The sequence below is a fragment of the Panthera pardus genome, unplaced genomic scaffold, assembly GCF_024362965.1.
Source record: "Panthera pardus isolate Hobbes unplaced genomic scaffold, ASM2436296v1 HiC_scaffold_6, whole genome shotgun sequence".
In the NCBI taxonomy this organism is placed as follows: Eukaryota; Metazoa; Chordata; class Mammalia; order Carnivora; family Felidae; genus Panthera; species Panthera pardus.
In genome coordinates this window covers 117,065,232-117,082,733 of record NW_026526991.1, presented here as the reverse complement: position 1 = coordinate 117,082,733, position 17,502 = coordinate 117,065,232, and the positions used below count along the sequence as shown (strand labels likewise).

Sequence of the window (17,502 nt, the reverse complement as noted above, 5' to 3'; positions counted from 1 at the left end):
TTGCCATTTTTATTATGGTGCCAGCCAACTTGATATCTGCATTAAGGTTTCCACACTTACAGTATCTTCAGCTTGTTCAAGGTGAGTGTCCTGTTTGTTCTCTCAGCCTAGAAGACATATATGCTCTTGCAACATGTAATAGGTGAGCTCAAATATCTTGAGGCAGCTGACAGTGAAACGCATTACTAGTGTTACAATATAAAAGATGATATTGCTTTGTATGTAAGGTACCATTTTGTTAGTGTTCAGATTGAAGTATTGATTAAAAGGTATCTAATTAAATCTAGACCTACATATTCTAATTTCTGCCTTGATACATAAATTCTCAACCGTGAAAACATTTTGCAAATGAACATATGTATCCTCTAGTCTGTTACTTTCATACCCTAAATGGGCTCTTAGTAAGTTACACTTCCATTCTTTTGTGGACTATTGCACCTGCCTTCACTGTCCACCCACCTGCTTTGCCAGCAGACAAAGATGACATATAAGCAAGATGTCAAAGCCACCTAATCAGCTTGCCTAAATCACAGCGCATTTGTGATGGAGAGATGGGTTTTCCAGGAATTCTGACATAATTTTTCCCATTTATAGGTAGATGGACCTTAGGTAATCTTGTGTATACTGGTCACTGTGTGCTAAGCTCTTTTCGGCATGGAACGCAAAGATTATTTGCAATCTGGTAAAAACATAATCACAAATACATAATTAATAAAATTTGAGTGAATTATATTTCATTAGATTTTTAAAACATTGTGTCCATTTGCTTATTTCCAAATTGGCTTTATAAGAACAAATGTATTTATATATTAATATAGTAATTATATCGGTTACATTACATTAATCATAATATACTGATTTTTAACTTTTTTCTATTCCTTTTAGAAGTCAATCCAAGAAGAAAAACGAAGACCAAGGAAAGATAGGTAATTATTACTTCTAGATTTCAGTGCCATCTTATCAAACCAAAATATAAATCCATGTGTTCAAATTATGACTGAAAATCATCTATTTTTTTAAAAATCACCTACTCATATGTGTAGATTTGGAAAGTAGCATGCTCTCATACATTTATATGATGAATATGTGGTTTATATATAATTTAGAAGATCTCACCTATTGGACATATGTTGAGCTAGCACAGTATGAGGCATACATTAAGAACTCAAATAGTTTGTGAATGAATTGTACTGTCCCAATTCAGAATTTGCTTTTCTTGGTCCATTTCTTGGTTTTGATCAGGAAATTGGAACACACCCATGTCCATGAACTTTCTTTCCCCAAACCCCTTTTATTTCTGTTCTTCAACACATGCTAAATCTCATTCCTTGTAATGTTTATGGATTTTTCAGGAAATAAGGTTTGTGTCACCTGCAGGTGTGACAACTTAGATTCACACTAGTCCCCATTTCCTATAACATTTCAGCCCACCAATACTTTACTAATTTAACATTATAACACTATTTCAATTAACTGACTTCCAGAGTGTGCTAATAACAACTGAGGGTTCTTCTACTAAGATAAGTGGACACTGAACTCCTGACTTATGTATCGGTGGCATTCTGAAAGCTCATTTGTAAATTGGTATCTGTAACTTGAAAAACACTTTTCCCCAGAAACACTGTAACACTTGGTAGTTTTCTAGACCTATATCTGTTTACCTCATATGAAGTCCCATCAGACCACAGGTACTGAACATCACAGAACTAATGTGAGTAAATCCAGGAATTAAAATGGTCACGGACACACCTCTGTGTGTATGTCATGTGTAGGAATTAAAATTTAGCCCAGAAATTAACCCACTAAAGGCCAATGGTAAGGAAAGGACAGAAGGTTACCTGTGAAGGAAGTAAGGTAAGGTCATGAAACATTGTGTACATCCATGTACTTAACTGATGCCTGAGAAAATTGGAAAATGCTATGTGTTGGTACATAAAGGTAAGGTTTTCTCAGGGTGGCCCAAGGGCCAGTTATGAACTCTCTCCTAGACTGGCCAAACTGGAACTTTGTAATCACTCCTGTCTAGTAACTACTAATTTTGTACCAAGTTGAATGAGATTAAACCAGGAAAATGCACTCTTAAAGGTGAAAGATGAGGGTTTTTTTTTTCTTTTTTAATTTATGGTATATACTGTCTTTGTGCATTTCAAGACTTCTCTTGTTTCTATTGACATGAATTGTTACTCCTAAATTATACTAAATAAAAGAAGAGAACAATATCCTATAAGTTTGAGTAGAAAAGTAGACTGAAGCTATGATGTGTTTATGTGTTCATTTACAGTCAGGGGAAATTATTAGATTTGGAAGATTTCTATTATAAGGAATTTTTGCCTAGTCGTTCTGGACCAAAGGAACATAACCCTAGCTTAAGAGAACGAAGACAAGAGAGAGAACACCAGCATCGATGTTTTAATGCTGATGAAAGGTAATACGCTACCTACTAAGGTACAGCATGTTCCCTGTTTTACTCACAGTTCCATTTATAAAGCACTGCCATTCTGTCTTTGGACTATAACAAAATATTCTCACTGAATGCTGCCTCTTAAGATTGATATGTTTAAAAAAAGATTGATATGTTATCTTAAAGTAAACTCGTAAGGATTATGGTCAGGTATTCAGACAACCCAGTTTTATACCTGTTTTCTTGGTGTCACTGTTAGTAGCACTCCCTTTTACTTTATTTTATTTTATTAATTTTTGAGAGGGAGAGAGAGAACATAAGCAGGGGAGGGGCAGAGGGAGAGGGAGAGAGAGAATCTTAAGCAGGCGCCACACCCAACATGGAGCCCAACGTGGGACTCAATCTCATCATGACCTGAAGCAAAATCAAGAGTCAGACGCTCAACCGGCTGAGCCACCCAGGTGCCCCAATGGCAGACCCCTTTTAAAAGTACCTCACTTTGGGAGCCCCTGGGTGGCTCAGTCGGTTGAGCAGCTGGCTATTGATTTCAGCTTAGGTCAATGATCTCACGGTTCATGGGATCAAGCCCCATAATAGGCTCTGTGCTAACAACAGGGAGTCTGCTTGGGATTCTCTCTCTCCCCCTCTCTCTCTCTGCCTCTCCTCGTTCTCTCTCTCTCTCTCTCTCTCTCTCAAAATAAATAAACATTTAAAAAAGTAAATAAAAAATAAAAGTGCCTCACTTCGGATGATAAATTACATGGCCATACTAATTACAAGCAACAAGCAACAAGTCAAAATCTGTGTTTAAGTTCTAACCAATGGAATTTTAAACACTTACTGGTTTCTCAGTTATGCTGTATATGTTCTCAGAATCCGCAATGTCAGACCAAAAAGTATCCGGAAGAAAGATTCACATACAAGTATATATTTTGGATTTGATTTCTCAGTTTGCCATTAACTTTGCTTGACATTAAGTATCTCAAACCATTTTGCTCACTTACTACTTTGCAAATGTTTTCCCCCGAAAAAATTCTTTGTGAAGTTTTGAAAGTGAAAGCACATAGTAAAATGCAAACATTGTATGTGAGAGAGAAACCAGAATAAGGACAGGCAATGAAAAGCTGTTTTGCCAAAATCCTGAGTGAACGTCCTGTCAGCCCAGGGCACTCGGACCCCTCACCGTCTCTTTTGCAGTGCGACCTGGTGCTTTAGAGTCAGAGAGTCTTAGATTTGGATCCTGATTCTGCCACTTGGTAGACAAGTGACCTTGCTCGCATTACCAGACCTCTCTAAGCTTGTTTCCACATCTGGGAAAGGATTCACTAAAAACTGCCTCATCACGTTGTCATAGAGGTTAAGTGAAATTATGTATGTGAAGCACTCAACAGGGGAGAGGCTCCGGAGATGGTGGCCTTTTTCATCTTTATTTGCTTTTCCAGAATCTTCTTGATTTCTGACCCTTGTCTCCAAACAAAATGTCTTTTTTCCATCTTGAGATCAAGAACTGTAACATATTGCCAGAACTTAGAGATGCTCTAGTCTAATCACGGGGTCCTACATAGGAGACTACAGAGTGCCCAGCAAGATTAAATGACTTGCCCCAGGTTCCACATTGAGTCAGTGAATTAAAACCCAAGGTTTGTCACTGACTTACCTGCTTCCCATTTTAACAACCCAGCCTGTCTCCTCTCTAGTATATTCTCCCCCTTCCCCCAACCACAGACACACATCTGCTGGAAAAATATCATATCCCTGAGCTTCTGCTGGTGTTCCAGCGGTGCCTGTGAATGTGAAGTTAGAATTCACCAGAATGAGGATTCTACAAGCTAGTGTTGGCTGAATGCTTCCTTCGGGCTGGCCATTGTGCCAGGCACTGACTTCATCCTTATGGCAACCTTGTGAGGCAGTCACTCTCATTGCCCCGTTATGTAGATGACAAGGCTAAGTCTCAAAAGTTTAATGACTGCAAAGTCACCTAGATAAAAAGTGAGGGGGCCAGAATTTGAACACAGGCCTTTTTGAGTTGAAAGTCCATGCTTTTCACCACTACCCTGTATTGCCTCCCCGTGCAAAGCCCTGTGCCGGGTGCTCGAGGAAGAGGTGGACACAGTGTGCATGTGATGTAATCTCTATCACCAAAGAGCTTGACTCTAGAGAGAAAGTAAAGATCTAACAAAGATAAACAAGGTAACCTTGTGTATACACACACACACACACACACACACACACACACACATACACACACACCATCAGTTTTTCCTCATTAGCCTGCCTTGTCTACATAGCACCTGCCACCACCTGGCATATTAAGGTTGTCTATAGCCCTCTCCCACACTAGATTAAACTCCATGGGAATGGGGGCTTTTGTTCACCTTTAGCCTACACTAATGGCTAATACTTAGTAGGTGCCACATAAGTAAATGAATGCACCTATGTGGCTGCATAGGGAGCACCCTTCTTCTCCAGGCAAGTTGTAGAATCTAGAGGTAAAGTGGGTGGGGTTTCCCAACTCTACCTTCGGGAAAGGTGGCCCAACAGCCTCACTGAGAGAGCTGACAGGACCCACAGCTAACTGGTTGATCAGATTTGGAAGGAGTGTTGGAGAGAAACATTTGAGTGGTTTTAAGATGAGAAATGATGGTTGTCTATTTAGGCACTTTGAATTTTCCTGTTTGAATAAAATGGGTTAAAAATTAAGGTACTATAATATTTATTTATTGGTTGTGAGTTACTTCAAACCAAAGGAAGCTCTCCTGTCTCAACTGCACCTTCTGACACCTTACTTAGCTGTCATCCAAACACAGTCACCCTCCCCCCCCCCACCCCCCACCCCCTGCCTGCTTGGGGAAAATTGAAAATCCGCTGAGAAAATTATGCAGCTGCGTTTGGCCTTTCTCCTGATGTTTTGAATGTGCCCTTCTTAAATGCCTGTAGTTGCGGGGGGGGGGGGGGGGGGGGGATAGAACCGCCTAACGGGATGGGCGGGGCTGCGCTGCGCTCTGGCGCCGCTGACTTTCGGGCCCTGGGTCTCACTGCAGGTGCTGGGCGGAGGAGAACCAGGGGCTGGAGGAAAATGGGCCCGCAACCAATCCCTACGACTACAGGAGGCTCCTGCGCAAGACCTCCCAGCGGCAGCGCCTCGTGCAGCAGGTGTAGCCCGGCTGGTGGAGGCCACCGCGGTGGGAATGTGCGCGAGACTGCGGGGTTGCAGGAGCCAGAGCCCGGGCGCTGGCACGACCAGGCGCTGATGCCCCGGCCCTGACCATGGCAGGGGCTGCCCGCTGCGCTCGCCTCTCGAGTGTCAGGGCCAGCCTCACCGAAGGAGGAGAAGTGAGAGCCTTGGATGCCGCGTCTCGGCACTCCGGCACCCTGCACTCCCACCAGCCCGCCAGCTGGGGCATCCCTATCCCTGGCCCCCAATGTATCTCTTTGTTCACTCATTTGAGACTCCTGTGGACCCGACTGCGCCTGAGCTCTCGCCGATCCCTCCTCTCTCATTTTGGAAGACTTCAAAGATTTCTTTTTCCTTGGAAACCGCTCTCCCAGGCCTGCGGGACACTGGAGGGGCGAGTAAAACAAAGCCCGGTGGGAGAAGAGGCGAGGGGGGGGGGAAGCTTTGAAGATGAACTCCTTCTTAAACTCGCGCTTTCCCTTCCCTTGGTTATTGAGGTTATTAAATAAAGGAACTGCCTTGGAAAGTCCGTGGCTTTCGGGGCTGGTACGCCATATTCCCCTTTAGGGCTAGACTCCTGCTGTCCAGCTGTGCGGGTGCAGGTGCCCAGGCAAGGAAGTGGCCGTGCCTTCTGTCTCCTCCAGCGAACAATCATCGCCTCCAGACATCCCAAACAAACATACTAAGTTAAAACCTGAGTCTTGCGGCGCAAACGTGACCTCCAGACAAATCCCCAAACCCCCCACACACACTGCGCGCGCGCGCACACACACACACACACACCTTTGGTCCCACCGCTGAGCTAACTGTTGGGCTTTTTAGGTTCTTCTAGTCTGAAGATTTGGGGCGATCTCGGCGCCAAATTTTGGCGTATGTAAGAGGGATGGGCAATGGGTAGGCAGAGAGGTTTTTCTCAGTTGATTGCGTCTTATTTTAGAACCTGGGTTGAGACCTTCTATGGAACTGACACCCTCCGTTGTCAACGGGGTCTGAAGAGAGCGCGGAAGGATGACGAGGTGATTTCACGGACGACTGAACTGGGAGGAGGGTTCTGGCTGGGATAGGGCTTGTTCCTTTTGCTGGTGTCCCTCGCGTGCGGGGCCCGAAGCCAGAAGACTGGATTGAGTGAGGACGGGTGGACGTTCGTTAGCCGCTTGCTCATCAGAAGTTAAGTACTCTCCAACCCAAAATGTTGACGCCGAAAGGTCCCCCAGAGATGCTCCTACAACCTCTTCATTTTACCGAGGAGACCCCCGAGAGGTGAAACCTCCCACAGTGGCCGGATCGAGCTCAGAGTTCAAGGGCGCTGTAGGCCCTGCACCTTCCCCGGGTTCTCCTTGCGGCCTCCGCTGGGGCTCAGCCCAGCAGACCGACGGCTGGGTTGTGACTTGCTGCAGGCTGGGCCTAGCTCAGGCACCGGTGAAACCAGCGCCGCGGGGCACTGTATACGGCCGAGGGGGAGAGAGGGATTGTGGACCCCGAGGTGAATCGAGTCCCTCCGCTGCAACCTACCCATCCACCTACCACCTACCACCACAAAGCCCTTGGGGGGCAAAGCCCTTCTTAAAGCTTTTGAAGTGGCCTGTGTAGACCAGAGCCCTGGCAGTCCGGCCCTTCGGTTCTGGATTGGGAGGCAGTAGGCTCCCTCCCTAAACTCCCCACCCACTTTTTAAGTGAGATTAAAGGAATGGGAAACGCTTAGTGAAAGGTTTCAGTGTTTTTATTTCTCCTTTCCTTTTGTGTTTCTTTGTTTTCTCTTTTTCTTTCTCCCTTTTTTTACATCTCCTTTTCTTTCTTTCTTTTTTTTTTTTTTTTCCTTTTTTTCTTTTTTTCTTTCTGTCCTTCGACATTTAGGCACTGGGAAGACACAAGGGAAAAATTGTACCAGACATTCTTCACTGGTAGGCCTGCAATGCGATCTCTGGGTAAACCACGGACAAGAAATAGGTCAACCGAGGAAACCTGCCCCGGAGGGTATCCTCTGGAGCCTGGGTTTATCCCCCCACCCCCACCCCAACCCACCCCCTATTTGAGGAAGAGGCTGCGAAAGCTTTTCCCCTGAACGCTGGCTGCCTCCCCTTCCCATTCGGTGGCTGCCTCCTTTGTGAACTAATGACTGTAATTATTACCTCCCCGAGCTCTTTTGTTATCTCCAACGCCAAACCCAAGAGTGGGGGGAGTGGGCTCCTTTGCGAAATGAAAGTCTTTATGAAGCAAATTGCCGTCTAGGGAGGGACCACGTTAAGGAAAGACAAATCAGATCCCTGAGTGCATTTGAAGTAGGGTGTGTTAAATAAAAAAATGTAAATACCACCATTAGATTCAAAGTACTCCAGAGCTGCGGGATTTAATTGAGTTTAAACAGCAGGATTTTAAGTCTCGTTAAAAAAAAAAAAAAAAAAAGTTAAATCCAGGTGTTGTGGTTTCTACCCGCCTTGTATTTTAATCCGTTTCTTCCTTGAAGATTTGTGTTTTGAACGCTTGTTTTAAAGAATCTTTATGTTTTCGACCACTTATCCATAGCAGAATAGTTCTGCAACCCCAGCCTGGTGGGTTGAAGCAAAACATTAGCAGGATTTGGTGTGGATTTAAACAAAGAACTAGTCTCTCCGACTCGCATCTGCGCTGCTGGAGCGAGAGCTGCGGAGCTTCCCTGCCCGTGCGCATACGGCCGAATCAGGAAGGCTTTACACCCTGGCGTTGTTACCTGGGTCCACTGAAGCCAAGGGTGCCGGACGGAGGGGCCAGACTGAGACCGGGGTTCACGCCCACCAAGCACTGGCAGCCGGATTCAGGCTTCTCAACACCTAGGGCTTTGCGCCAAGCCTACCGCAGGACCTGGCCAGCGCCCTTCCCAGACACCGCTCCGAGGCCGCGATGTAGATCCTACTACTCCTCCCGGCTCGAGCACGTGAGAAGACAAAGCTTCATGGAAATAATTTACCAGGCCCCCGCGTGTCCGGGGACACAGGATTTGGGCTTGTATGCGGCCACCTTGGGCCCCACGACGCCCTTAAGTGAGGGTCGAGGGGAGGGAGCCAAGACTGAGGATGAGTCTCTGCTTCGGCAGCAGCTTTAATAACTTGACTCAGGAAGTCAGAGAAATAAGGGCTTATGAACAGAGTGGAAATGAATAACGCTCGCCCAAGGGAATGCACGCGGCAGAAGGCGGGATGCAACCCTTCCCCACCAGGGTCTTCCTCGCACTCTCTCTGAGAGCCCAGGAGCCCGCAAGGTGTACTTGACTCTGACCTCCGCTATCAAGGGGAAGCAACGCAAACTCAACGCGGCCCAAACTCTCAGGACGCCTTCCCTTTGTTTAACAGCTTTTAGAGAAAGGATATTGTAAGAGAGGAGAAATTCTGACTTTCTAGGGAAAGAAGAAAGCCCTTCTCACCAGGCCTCAGAAAGAGTGAATCTCGCCCTCCCCCCACCTCCAATTGCCCGGTATCATTTAGATTTTCGGAGGTGGGATGGACAGATCATTGATTTGAGACCCGCTGACTCGAGGGCCCAGCAGGCGATGCCTTCTTTCCGCCTCGGATTTGGAAAGCTCAGATTGCCTAGTTGGAAACTCTATGCAGGTCTCCCACGCACATATCGATTCTGGTCACACGAAAGCAGCAAAACCTTCCACGCCTCCGCAGGCCAAGGTCACCAAACGACCCGATCCCATCCCCCATCAGCCGTCAATGCTGACGACGCTAGTTGCTCTCCCTCGTTCCCCTCCAAGAAGTTTCCATTCCTTTTATTATTTTTTTCCCCAACCCGAGGTCCTCGGTGATAGGCTCCTGCATGGATTTTAATTGCCTCAATCAGCAGTCTATCTCCCATCAGTCAGTCAGATCCTGGACGGTGGGCCCGGCGACTGCGCTCTCCGAAGCACAGGAATGACGCGCTCCGGACCGCCGCGCGGCTCAGTAGGAAGGCGTCAGTCTAGCCTAAGGAGCCGAAATGGGCCCTTCAGTACGTAGGCGCCCTTCCCCCACCGTCCCCTCCCCAAGCTCACGAACCGCTCGTGATTCCAGCCCAGCCGCCGAGGCTCTCGAGGTCACAGCGACCTCAGCACCGTCTTGCAGGAAGGCGGCGCGGAAATCGTGCCTCCTTCCCGGCAGCAGGAGCCAGACCTCAAACAATACGCCAATCGATGCTTCTATGAGACTCATCGGGCCACCCTCTCCGCCTCGCTGAAGCCAGCGCGCAGGCAGCAGCGTTAGCACTCTGGACAGCGCACCCGGGCCCGCGGGGACTGCCCGCCTGCCCCCCGCCTCGCGCTCCCCAGGGGCTCGCCCGCACGCCTCCCACCCACACGCTCTGACTCCAGTGCGTTCGCGCTGTCTGCCTCGCATCCTCCCTCTCCCATTTTTTTCTCTCCGCCGCCCCCTCATCCATCCGGGTTGGACTCCTCCTTCAAATGCAGTCGGGTGCTCGGCGCTTTCCCATACCCTGGCTGCGCGGACCCTTTGGTCTCCTTCCCTATTCAACCTCAGCTTTCAGAGAGTTGCCACGTCTCTAAACCCTAATCCCCCCCCCCCACACACACACACACACACGCACACACACGCACGTTTCCTGTCCCAGTGTGACACCCACCCTCTGCCGCACGGCTGCGCGGGTCCCCGCGCGGTGCCCTCCTCCCGCCACACTCACGCACGCACGCGCGCTCAGGGCCGAGCCGAGGGCAGCTTGCTGACAGTTCGCACTCGGAGGCGACTTGCTCCAGTCTCACGGCGCTGATGGCAACTCCAGGCTCAGGCTTTTGGTCCTTCGGGTCTGAAGATGGCTCCGGGGATCCCGAGAACCCCGGCACAGGTAGGGATACCGGGGCCTGCAGCAAGCGAGCTTTGCGGGTGGACTGGGGTTTGCGGGGCTAGGGAAGACGGGAGCGGTTTATCCACCTGCAACAGGAAACTTGGGACACTTCACCCTGCTCTCGGTGTAGATCCCTGATGGCCCAAGAGACCAAAACCCCACGGGCCCTTATCCCTTGGAAAGACACCCAAAGAATCACAAGCCCTTTTCAATGAAGTCTGGGAGAGCTCCCCAAACACAGACCCGTCCCCTCGACACCGAATTCCGTGGGCCTGGGGCACTGCCACCATCTTGGTGTCTGGACCCTGTAGAGGGATAGAGTGGCTGTGGGAAAAGGAAAAATAAATGGAAAAGAGAATTCTTGGTCTGGAAGGAGAGCCAACGGACAGCTTCGGTATCTAGGAAAACTCGCCGGACCAAGGCAGGAAAGGGGAGTTTGGCCGAACCTATTGGCACCTGGAAGGCAAGTGTAAAAGGGCTGAAGTATGGGCTTCTCTTGGAAACAAATCAGCGACCCTAAGGTCGGGCTGGGCCGGGCCACCAGGCTCCCGCACCTCTCCTGCACCCGCCCTTTGTGCGGAGCCCCAGGCAGCCCCTTTCCGGACCCCGGGCTTATTGCCGTTGTTCCCACAGAACGAAATTTCACACGTCCGTCTGCTGTTGTCTTTCTGACTCGCTGTCCTCCTGCCTGTCTTTCCTTGCAGCGAGAGCCTGGTGTCAGGTGGCCCAGAAGTTCACGGGCGGCATCGGAAACAAGCTGTGCGGTGAGTGCAAGTGCCGGGGGAGGGAATCGGACAAGGCCAGTCCCGCGGGGGCAATGTCACCTTCTCACCTCTGCATCCCCAACAGCGGAGTGGAGGTTTCCTGGCTGGGAGTGGGCAGGGGCGATGCAGCCGGGCCAGGCGGGCGGCTGACCAACGCGCTCCCTGTCCTTGCCTAGCCCTGCTCTACGGGGATTCAGAGAAGCCGGCAGAGAGTGGAGGGAGCCAGCCCGCGCGGGCCACCTCCCGGAAGGCCACCTGTGCCTGTAACCAGAAGCCTTGCAGCTGCCCCAAAGCGGATGTCAACTATGCGTTTCTACACGCAACAGGTAAAGGCGCCTCGCGGGGCCCCCGAATACCACGGCCCCTGGCTCGGTCCCACCCACCGCAGCCAGAAGGGACTCAGTGCCAGGGGCCTGACCCGAGGCGTGGAGAGGCAGGGAAGGGGCGGACTTCGCAAGAATCTTCAGCTGAAAGCGAGATACGACGGGCCTGAACCCAGACCCGGCCTCTACGTGGCGCTGGGCGCGGGCGTTACGAGGGGATTCTAGAGCCGCGGCGTTCATGCTCCAGTGCTGCCTTCGGGTCTGCGGCTGGCAGAGGCCCCCTCGAGCGCTGGACCTCGAGGTCGGCTTCTTGGTGCGACTGAAACCGATAGGACTTCGTTTCCCGTTCGGAATTGCTGAGACTTTCTAGGTCTTTAGATCGAAAGAGTAATTCGTAGCTGCAGTTTCACAGGGGAACTATTCTATTCAGGTGAGACCTGCGCAAGGTTTTAGTTCCTTGCGTTTACCCACCCAGTCACCTAAACATGCGCGCGCGCGCGCGCACACACACACACACACACACACACACACACACAGACTTAGGAAATACCGAGCTAACGTAATAGGCCAGAGACCTTAACATTGCATGCTCCACTTTGTCTGAGTTGCCCAAAGGCATTCCTCAAACATTTCTGATGTGACGTATTTCCATAACCACTTAAGATGATTTACTCAGATACAACATTTAGGACAAACCCCTCTGCAATAGATGAATGGAGGCACACTCCTTTTTAAAAAAAGAAAGCAAATACGTCATGGGTTGAAATACAAGGATTAATTTGGGGTGTGGGAGAAATCGCAATTTCTCTTATTCCTTTATCGTTAAAAAATACCTCCCTTTTAAAGAAAATGCTCTGCGTTTCCTGAAGATTTTTTTTTTTAACACAAAATCTCTCAGGCCAAAGAGAAATTGCCGAATCAAGATCTTGCCTGGACATTTTCACGATAAAATTAAAATGTGACATTTTGATTCCATTCTTTAGACCTGCTGCCAGCCTGTGATGGAGAAAGGCCCACTTTGGCGTTTCTGCAAGATGTAATGGGCATTTTGCTTCAGTATGTGGTGAAAAGTTTCGACAGATCAACCAAAGTGATTGATTTTCATTACCCTAATGAGCTCCTGCAAGAGTATAACTGGGAATTGGCAGACCAACCACAAAATTTGGAGGAAATTTTGATGCATTGCCAAACGACTCTAAAATATGCAATAAAAACAGGTATTGTCCAATCAAAAATAATAAAGCTCTTTTTTCTTTTACAATTTTTATTTTTATATAAACATTTTTCTGTTTGATGGTGTTACTGGTATTTTCAAATTTGCAAAGTTATTTTCATCACTAAAAAAAGTCATTATTAGAACGATATAAAACAAAGAAAGGTACCCTTTACTATTAATGTTAATGCTTCTGAAGTTGATAACGTCAGAAACATTATAAATGTATTAAGTATAAATCATCAGATTTTACATTGCACGTATTGGGCCACGGAGATTAACCACTGATGTAGAAGCAACCATTTGTCAGCAGAGGCCAGTAGAAGTGACTCAAAATGGAGAAAGAAAGGGAATATGGAAATGGAAGCTCAAAAGGCATGATCCAAACAAAAGCCCAAATACTAGAGGAGTGCTTGTAATTTCCATGGCATAAGAATGGTCAGGCATTGGACAAACCATCCCATATAATCACTGAAACAGAGGGATAATATTTTGGCATTGTCTCAAATGTCCAGGACTTCATATTTGAACCCCAGGATTTCTCTATTTTTAAAGAAATGTACACAAAAGAAAACACAATACAAACTAGCATAACAATTCAGCCATGTTATATAAGGATGTGTGCTTCTCAGCCATTCCGTATATAAAAAAAGAAAGTGGGTGGGGGAGGGGAATCAGATATCCTTATTTTAAAATGTATTTTGTATTTATTGCTTTTTCACAGTATTCTTCACACTTTATCCATTTTGTAGTCCCAGGTGTAATGTTTATTTGGGCACGTTCTAAGCTTTCATTTTGTCTACACAAAGTCGCTAGTCATCTCTCCCAATCGTGATTACCCCTTCTCTTCCTGCATTGTCTCTAATCATGCTGATGCATGATGGCACTACACTTCATTAAAGCAATAAAAATAAGTACGAATGACTTTCAGGAGGGGAAGAATACCTTGTGGATCTAAATTGATATGTAACCTTAAAAAGCTCTGCTAGCAAATAAAAATGTCACATGAATATTAATTACCACAGGAACTTGATCTTTTTATGTTGCAAATTTTTTGGTTAATTAATTATTGGTGTTACTCTAATCAACAACAAACATTTTAAGAGTGTTTGCTGTGTGGCTTTAAGCTACTGTTTTTGTTTTTGTTTTTGCATTCGGTATACCAACTGAGAGGGAAAGTATGCAGAGAAGAAGCCTTGGGAAATCGATTTACCGTATTATTAGTATCTACTTTTGTGAGGCTGTAGACTTGGAACCAGATACTAGGGAAAGGAATTTAACCTGGTGATTTCTATCACACTCGGTCTGTGGGATATGAATTTTGAAGGCTTATTAGGTCTCATTCTCAGTTATGTTCACAGAGAATCCACAGAATGTGTATATACTAGGCATTAAAAATGTTCCTCTTCCCAGCTTTTTATGTATCTGCAGGTGCAAATATGAATAGTGCTTTTAATTCATTTTTGTTTGACCTATTCCCTAACCTAATATTTAAATATCTTAATAGTAGGCTGCTCCCTATTATTTTTATTGCTACCAAACCAAAACGTACCTATAAAAGTGTTTTACATCTTCATCCTTAAAAGCTGGTGATGTCTGAAAAGCAATTTAAAGAGTTAAGACCATGGGGATTGCAAATCAGTGAAAGTCATCATTCGGTCAATGTTTCAGTTAGTGTCAGGAGAAGATGGACCAATTCAATATTTAGATTTTGCCATAATGCTTTTGAAACTGTTGGTCAAGTGGAGATCTAATGCATTTAAAGTTCAGAGGAAAATATGATGAAGTTGAATTTCTAAGCATCAATATCAATAATTACTTATAGCAGATGTAGTCTTCTGGTCTTCCCATTTCACTCCCAAATAGAATTTCAAAGAATTAACACTGGTCACCTCCTCTTTTTTTGACTTGCAAATTTACAGGTTTTTATGCTATACCTGGTATTTGACAGCTAGTAATATTTAGGGTCTGTAAAATAGTTACCATCCCTATGACTGTTAGGCATTTTAGTGTACCTCAGGAGATGCTTTTATAAAATATGTTATCACCTGCTTTCTACTGAGAGTCCTTAATCTAATTTCCACCTGGCCTCCAAGCATGGAGAGGCATGAGAGCCAGTGGGGAAATACTTTCAAATGAAGTCTTCATGTGTTTTTAAAATTACCCCTGTAGGAACTGTTGGAACAGAAAACTGAAAACTGCAGAGAATAATAGAATTCTGGAATAATTAAGATTTTCAGGGGTCATTGGAGGTGGTGGTGGTGGTTGGGGAGTGCAAGGGTTAATGTTGTCTTGAGTCTTTCTACGGAACCATCAGACAAAGAAATTGAAGCATCAATAAATGAGGCCGTCCTTGGGTGTGCGCTGCAGGTACCAGGAGAGCAGTTTGGACCGACTTTGGGGCCCTCCCCATCTGATTGTGGACGAGAGGGTTTGAGCTGCCTGGGGCCGGTGGCTCCCATAGCCTGCACATCCTTCCCAGCTGGAGCATTCCAGAGGCGCCAGCAGCTCTAATCTCACATTCCCCCCTCACTGCCTCCCTGGCTGCGACTGCTTGTGGCCACCGATTCCGGGCCCGGTGGGGGTGGTGGCAGCCGCGGAAGGCATGCACAGGGACAGCTGGCAGCCTCCCAGGCGGTACTTTTACACCCTTTCTTTCCAAAAGCCCTGCCTGGATTGCCTAGCAGCCTTCAGGGGTCACAGGAAGAGAGCAAATAGAATATTTCTGTAGCATACTTCTGCAGAAATCAAGAGAACACATTGTTCTAACCTGGCAAACTATCTCCTTCCATATTTTCACATCACTATCAATGAATGAAAATTTTGAGGAGGAGAGATTCAGGTGAAATGGGAGACCAAGGTCAAAAAAATATAGGAGAAGAGAGTCAAGCTTGAAACATCAAACTTGTTTCACAGTTTTCCAAAGGCAGTCATTAGGATGAATTGACCTTTTGATACCCTGGGAACCCACATGCACCTTGAAATTTCTCTCCATTTTATGCGGAGGTTTTCATGCCAAAGTTTCTAGAGAGTTAAACAGTGTGTGATAATGGACACCAGATTCATCCAGAAAATGCATATGAATTGGGAGAGTAGATTAACGGATTGATTTGCTAATCGTTATTATTTTCCTCACTTTAAAGAAATGGCTCAGGGAAAGAGAAAATGAAGGGGCATCGGGAGGGGAGAAGCGGCTGTGACTTCAGCTGTGAGCTTTAATGAAATGGGGAGTCAATGAGGCAGAGACAGGAGAGGGTTGTTCCAGACAGCGCCCGGCAGCAGCAAAGGGGCTTTCTCACTTTCTGCAGATGCATAAACTGACGGGGTCAGCTGCAGAGGGCCTGGTAAGGAGCGAAAAGGTAGAAGGGCACCGTGCCACAGGGAGGCAAAACAATGCTGGAGAATGAGTGAGAGCCACACAAATCCCAGTCTCTTTGAAATGTGCCCTTTCCCAGCCCCTATCTTTTCTCAGTGTCTAATTGTCTAGCCACAGGCCCGCGGCTGATAAGGGAGCACTCCAGTACTAGAGATAAGCTCTGTGTTGACTTTTGTCCCTGCTTTCCTCATTGCCTTCCTTTATCTTGTTTTGCCCATACTGGCTGGAGAGACTGTCATCCCCAGGCTTCAGACAGATGTCCAATAAGTGGCGGATGCCTTTTTATCAGATGCTATTTCCATAATTGATAATCTTCCAAAATGTGGGCTGCCAAACAAATCACAGATTTAGAGATAGGCTTTTATGGGGCAAGACAAGGAATGGAATTCTGACGAGGTATTTACCACCACATTTTAAATAATGGCCTCAGGAGTATTCAGATGTCAACTCCTGTAGAGAGTTTTAGAGAAATCTAGAAGTTAATTAGATAAGCCTTGCTAATGGACTCATCCGTCCATTGAATATATCTTTACGTATCTTGTTGACAACACAGTGATGCTGACTGTATTCAGCTTTATTTTAAATCACAACTATGAAGAAGTTCTGTTGTTTATAATCAAATATTTGGACAGAAAAGAATTGACAAGAATTAGATTTGTCCATGCCATCTTTAGGCAATCATCACCTTTTGAATCCAGGGCAAATCATTCAACAGTGTCCTATTTTCTCATTTTTGCCTTGTCTTTTGTAATCATCAGCCATTTGTCACGGATATTATTATGAATGTTGGCATGCCTGGCGGATGTCATGGTATGACTGATTCCCAGAACAACTTCAACAACAAAAAAAGGATTTTCAGCAGCATGCGTGCAAACAAGAATAGCTTTGGATTGTACTAGCATTTTAGTTTGCAAATACACTGAAGGGATGCTAGGAGGTAAACTAGCATCCACATGGCAAACCACATTTGTTATTTTTTTATAGGATAACGTTCAGAGGAAGATTTTTAGAGTGTGTTTTAAGAAACACCATAACCCAAAATAGTCTGTCTCGTTACATGAAATGCTCCTTTGGGGTGTGTGTGTGTGTGTGTGTGTGTGCGCGCACGCACATGTGCACGCACACACACATGTTGGGTTTCTGAATACAGATTTCCTATTACTGAAGGATCTTTCAAGGTTCTTTAGCTAGAGAAATCATGTGTTTGAGAGGCATTTATTTTCACTTGGTGCAGTCCTGATTCTGGTACTCTGTTTTCTTCAGGGCATCCCAGGTACTTCAATCAACTTTCCACGGGACTAGATATGGTTGGATTAGCAGCAGACTGGCTGACATCAACAGCAAACACTAATATGTGAGTAGTTAATGTGTTTTGCTTAATCCAAGATAATTATTAGCGAGATTTCATAGTCTTTATTCAGCCTCTCCTGTGAAAATC

At 46.3% G+C, this 17,502-nt stretch overlaps 2 protein-coding genes across 5 annotated transcripts in view; both read left to right on the top strand.

The window, feature by feature from the left end:
• MYO3A (myosin IIIA) overlaps positions 1-6,102 on the top strand; it is a 243,195-nt gene extending 237,093 nt beyond the window's left edge. For 3 of the 4 annotated variants that reach the window (XM_053894938.1, XM_053894937.1, XM_053894943.1), the window contains 3 exons: positions 886-926; positions 2,282-2,425; positions 5,443-6,102. In XM_053894938.1, the coding sequence (XP_053750913.1) occupies positions 886-926; positions 2,282-2,425; positions 5,443-5,560 (303 nt within the window). In that variant the 3' untranslated portion in view covers positions 5,561-6,102. Of the gene's footprint in view, positions 1-885; positions 927-2,281; positions 2,426-5,442 lie in introns of those variants that run through there. The other variant, XM_053894939.1, reaches the window with a different exon arrangement.
• A 3,303-nt stretch (positions 6,103-9,405) lies between these two features.
• The window catches only part of GAD2 (glutamate decarboxylase 2), an 88,737-nt gene continuing 80,640 nt past the window's right edge, over positions 9,406-17,502 (top strand). The window contains exons 1-5 of the mRNA XM_019432596.2: positions 9,406-10,388; positions 11,093-11,152; positions 11,329-11,478; positions 12,459-12,692; positions 17,328-17,418. Coding sequence (XP_019288141.1) covers positions 10,313-10,388; positions 11,093-11,152; positions 11,329-11,478; positions 12,459-12,692; positions 17,328-17,418 — 611 coding nt within the window. The 5' untranslated portion in view covers positions 9,406-10,312. The remainder of the gene's footprint in view (positions 10,389-11,092; positions 11,153-11,328; positions 11,479-12,458; positions 12,693-17,327; positions 17,419-17,502) is intronic.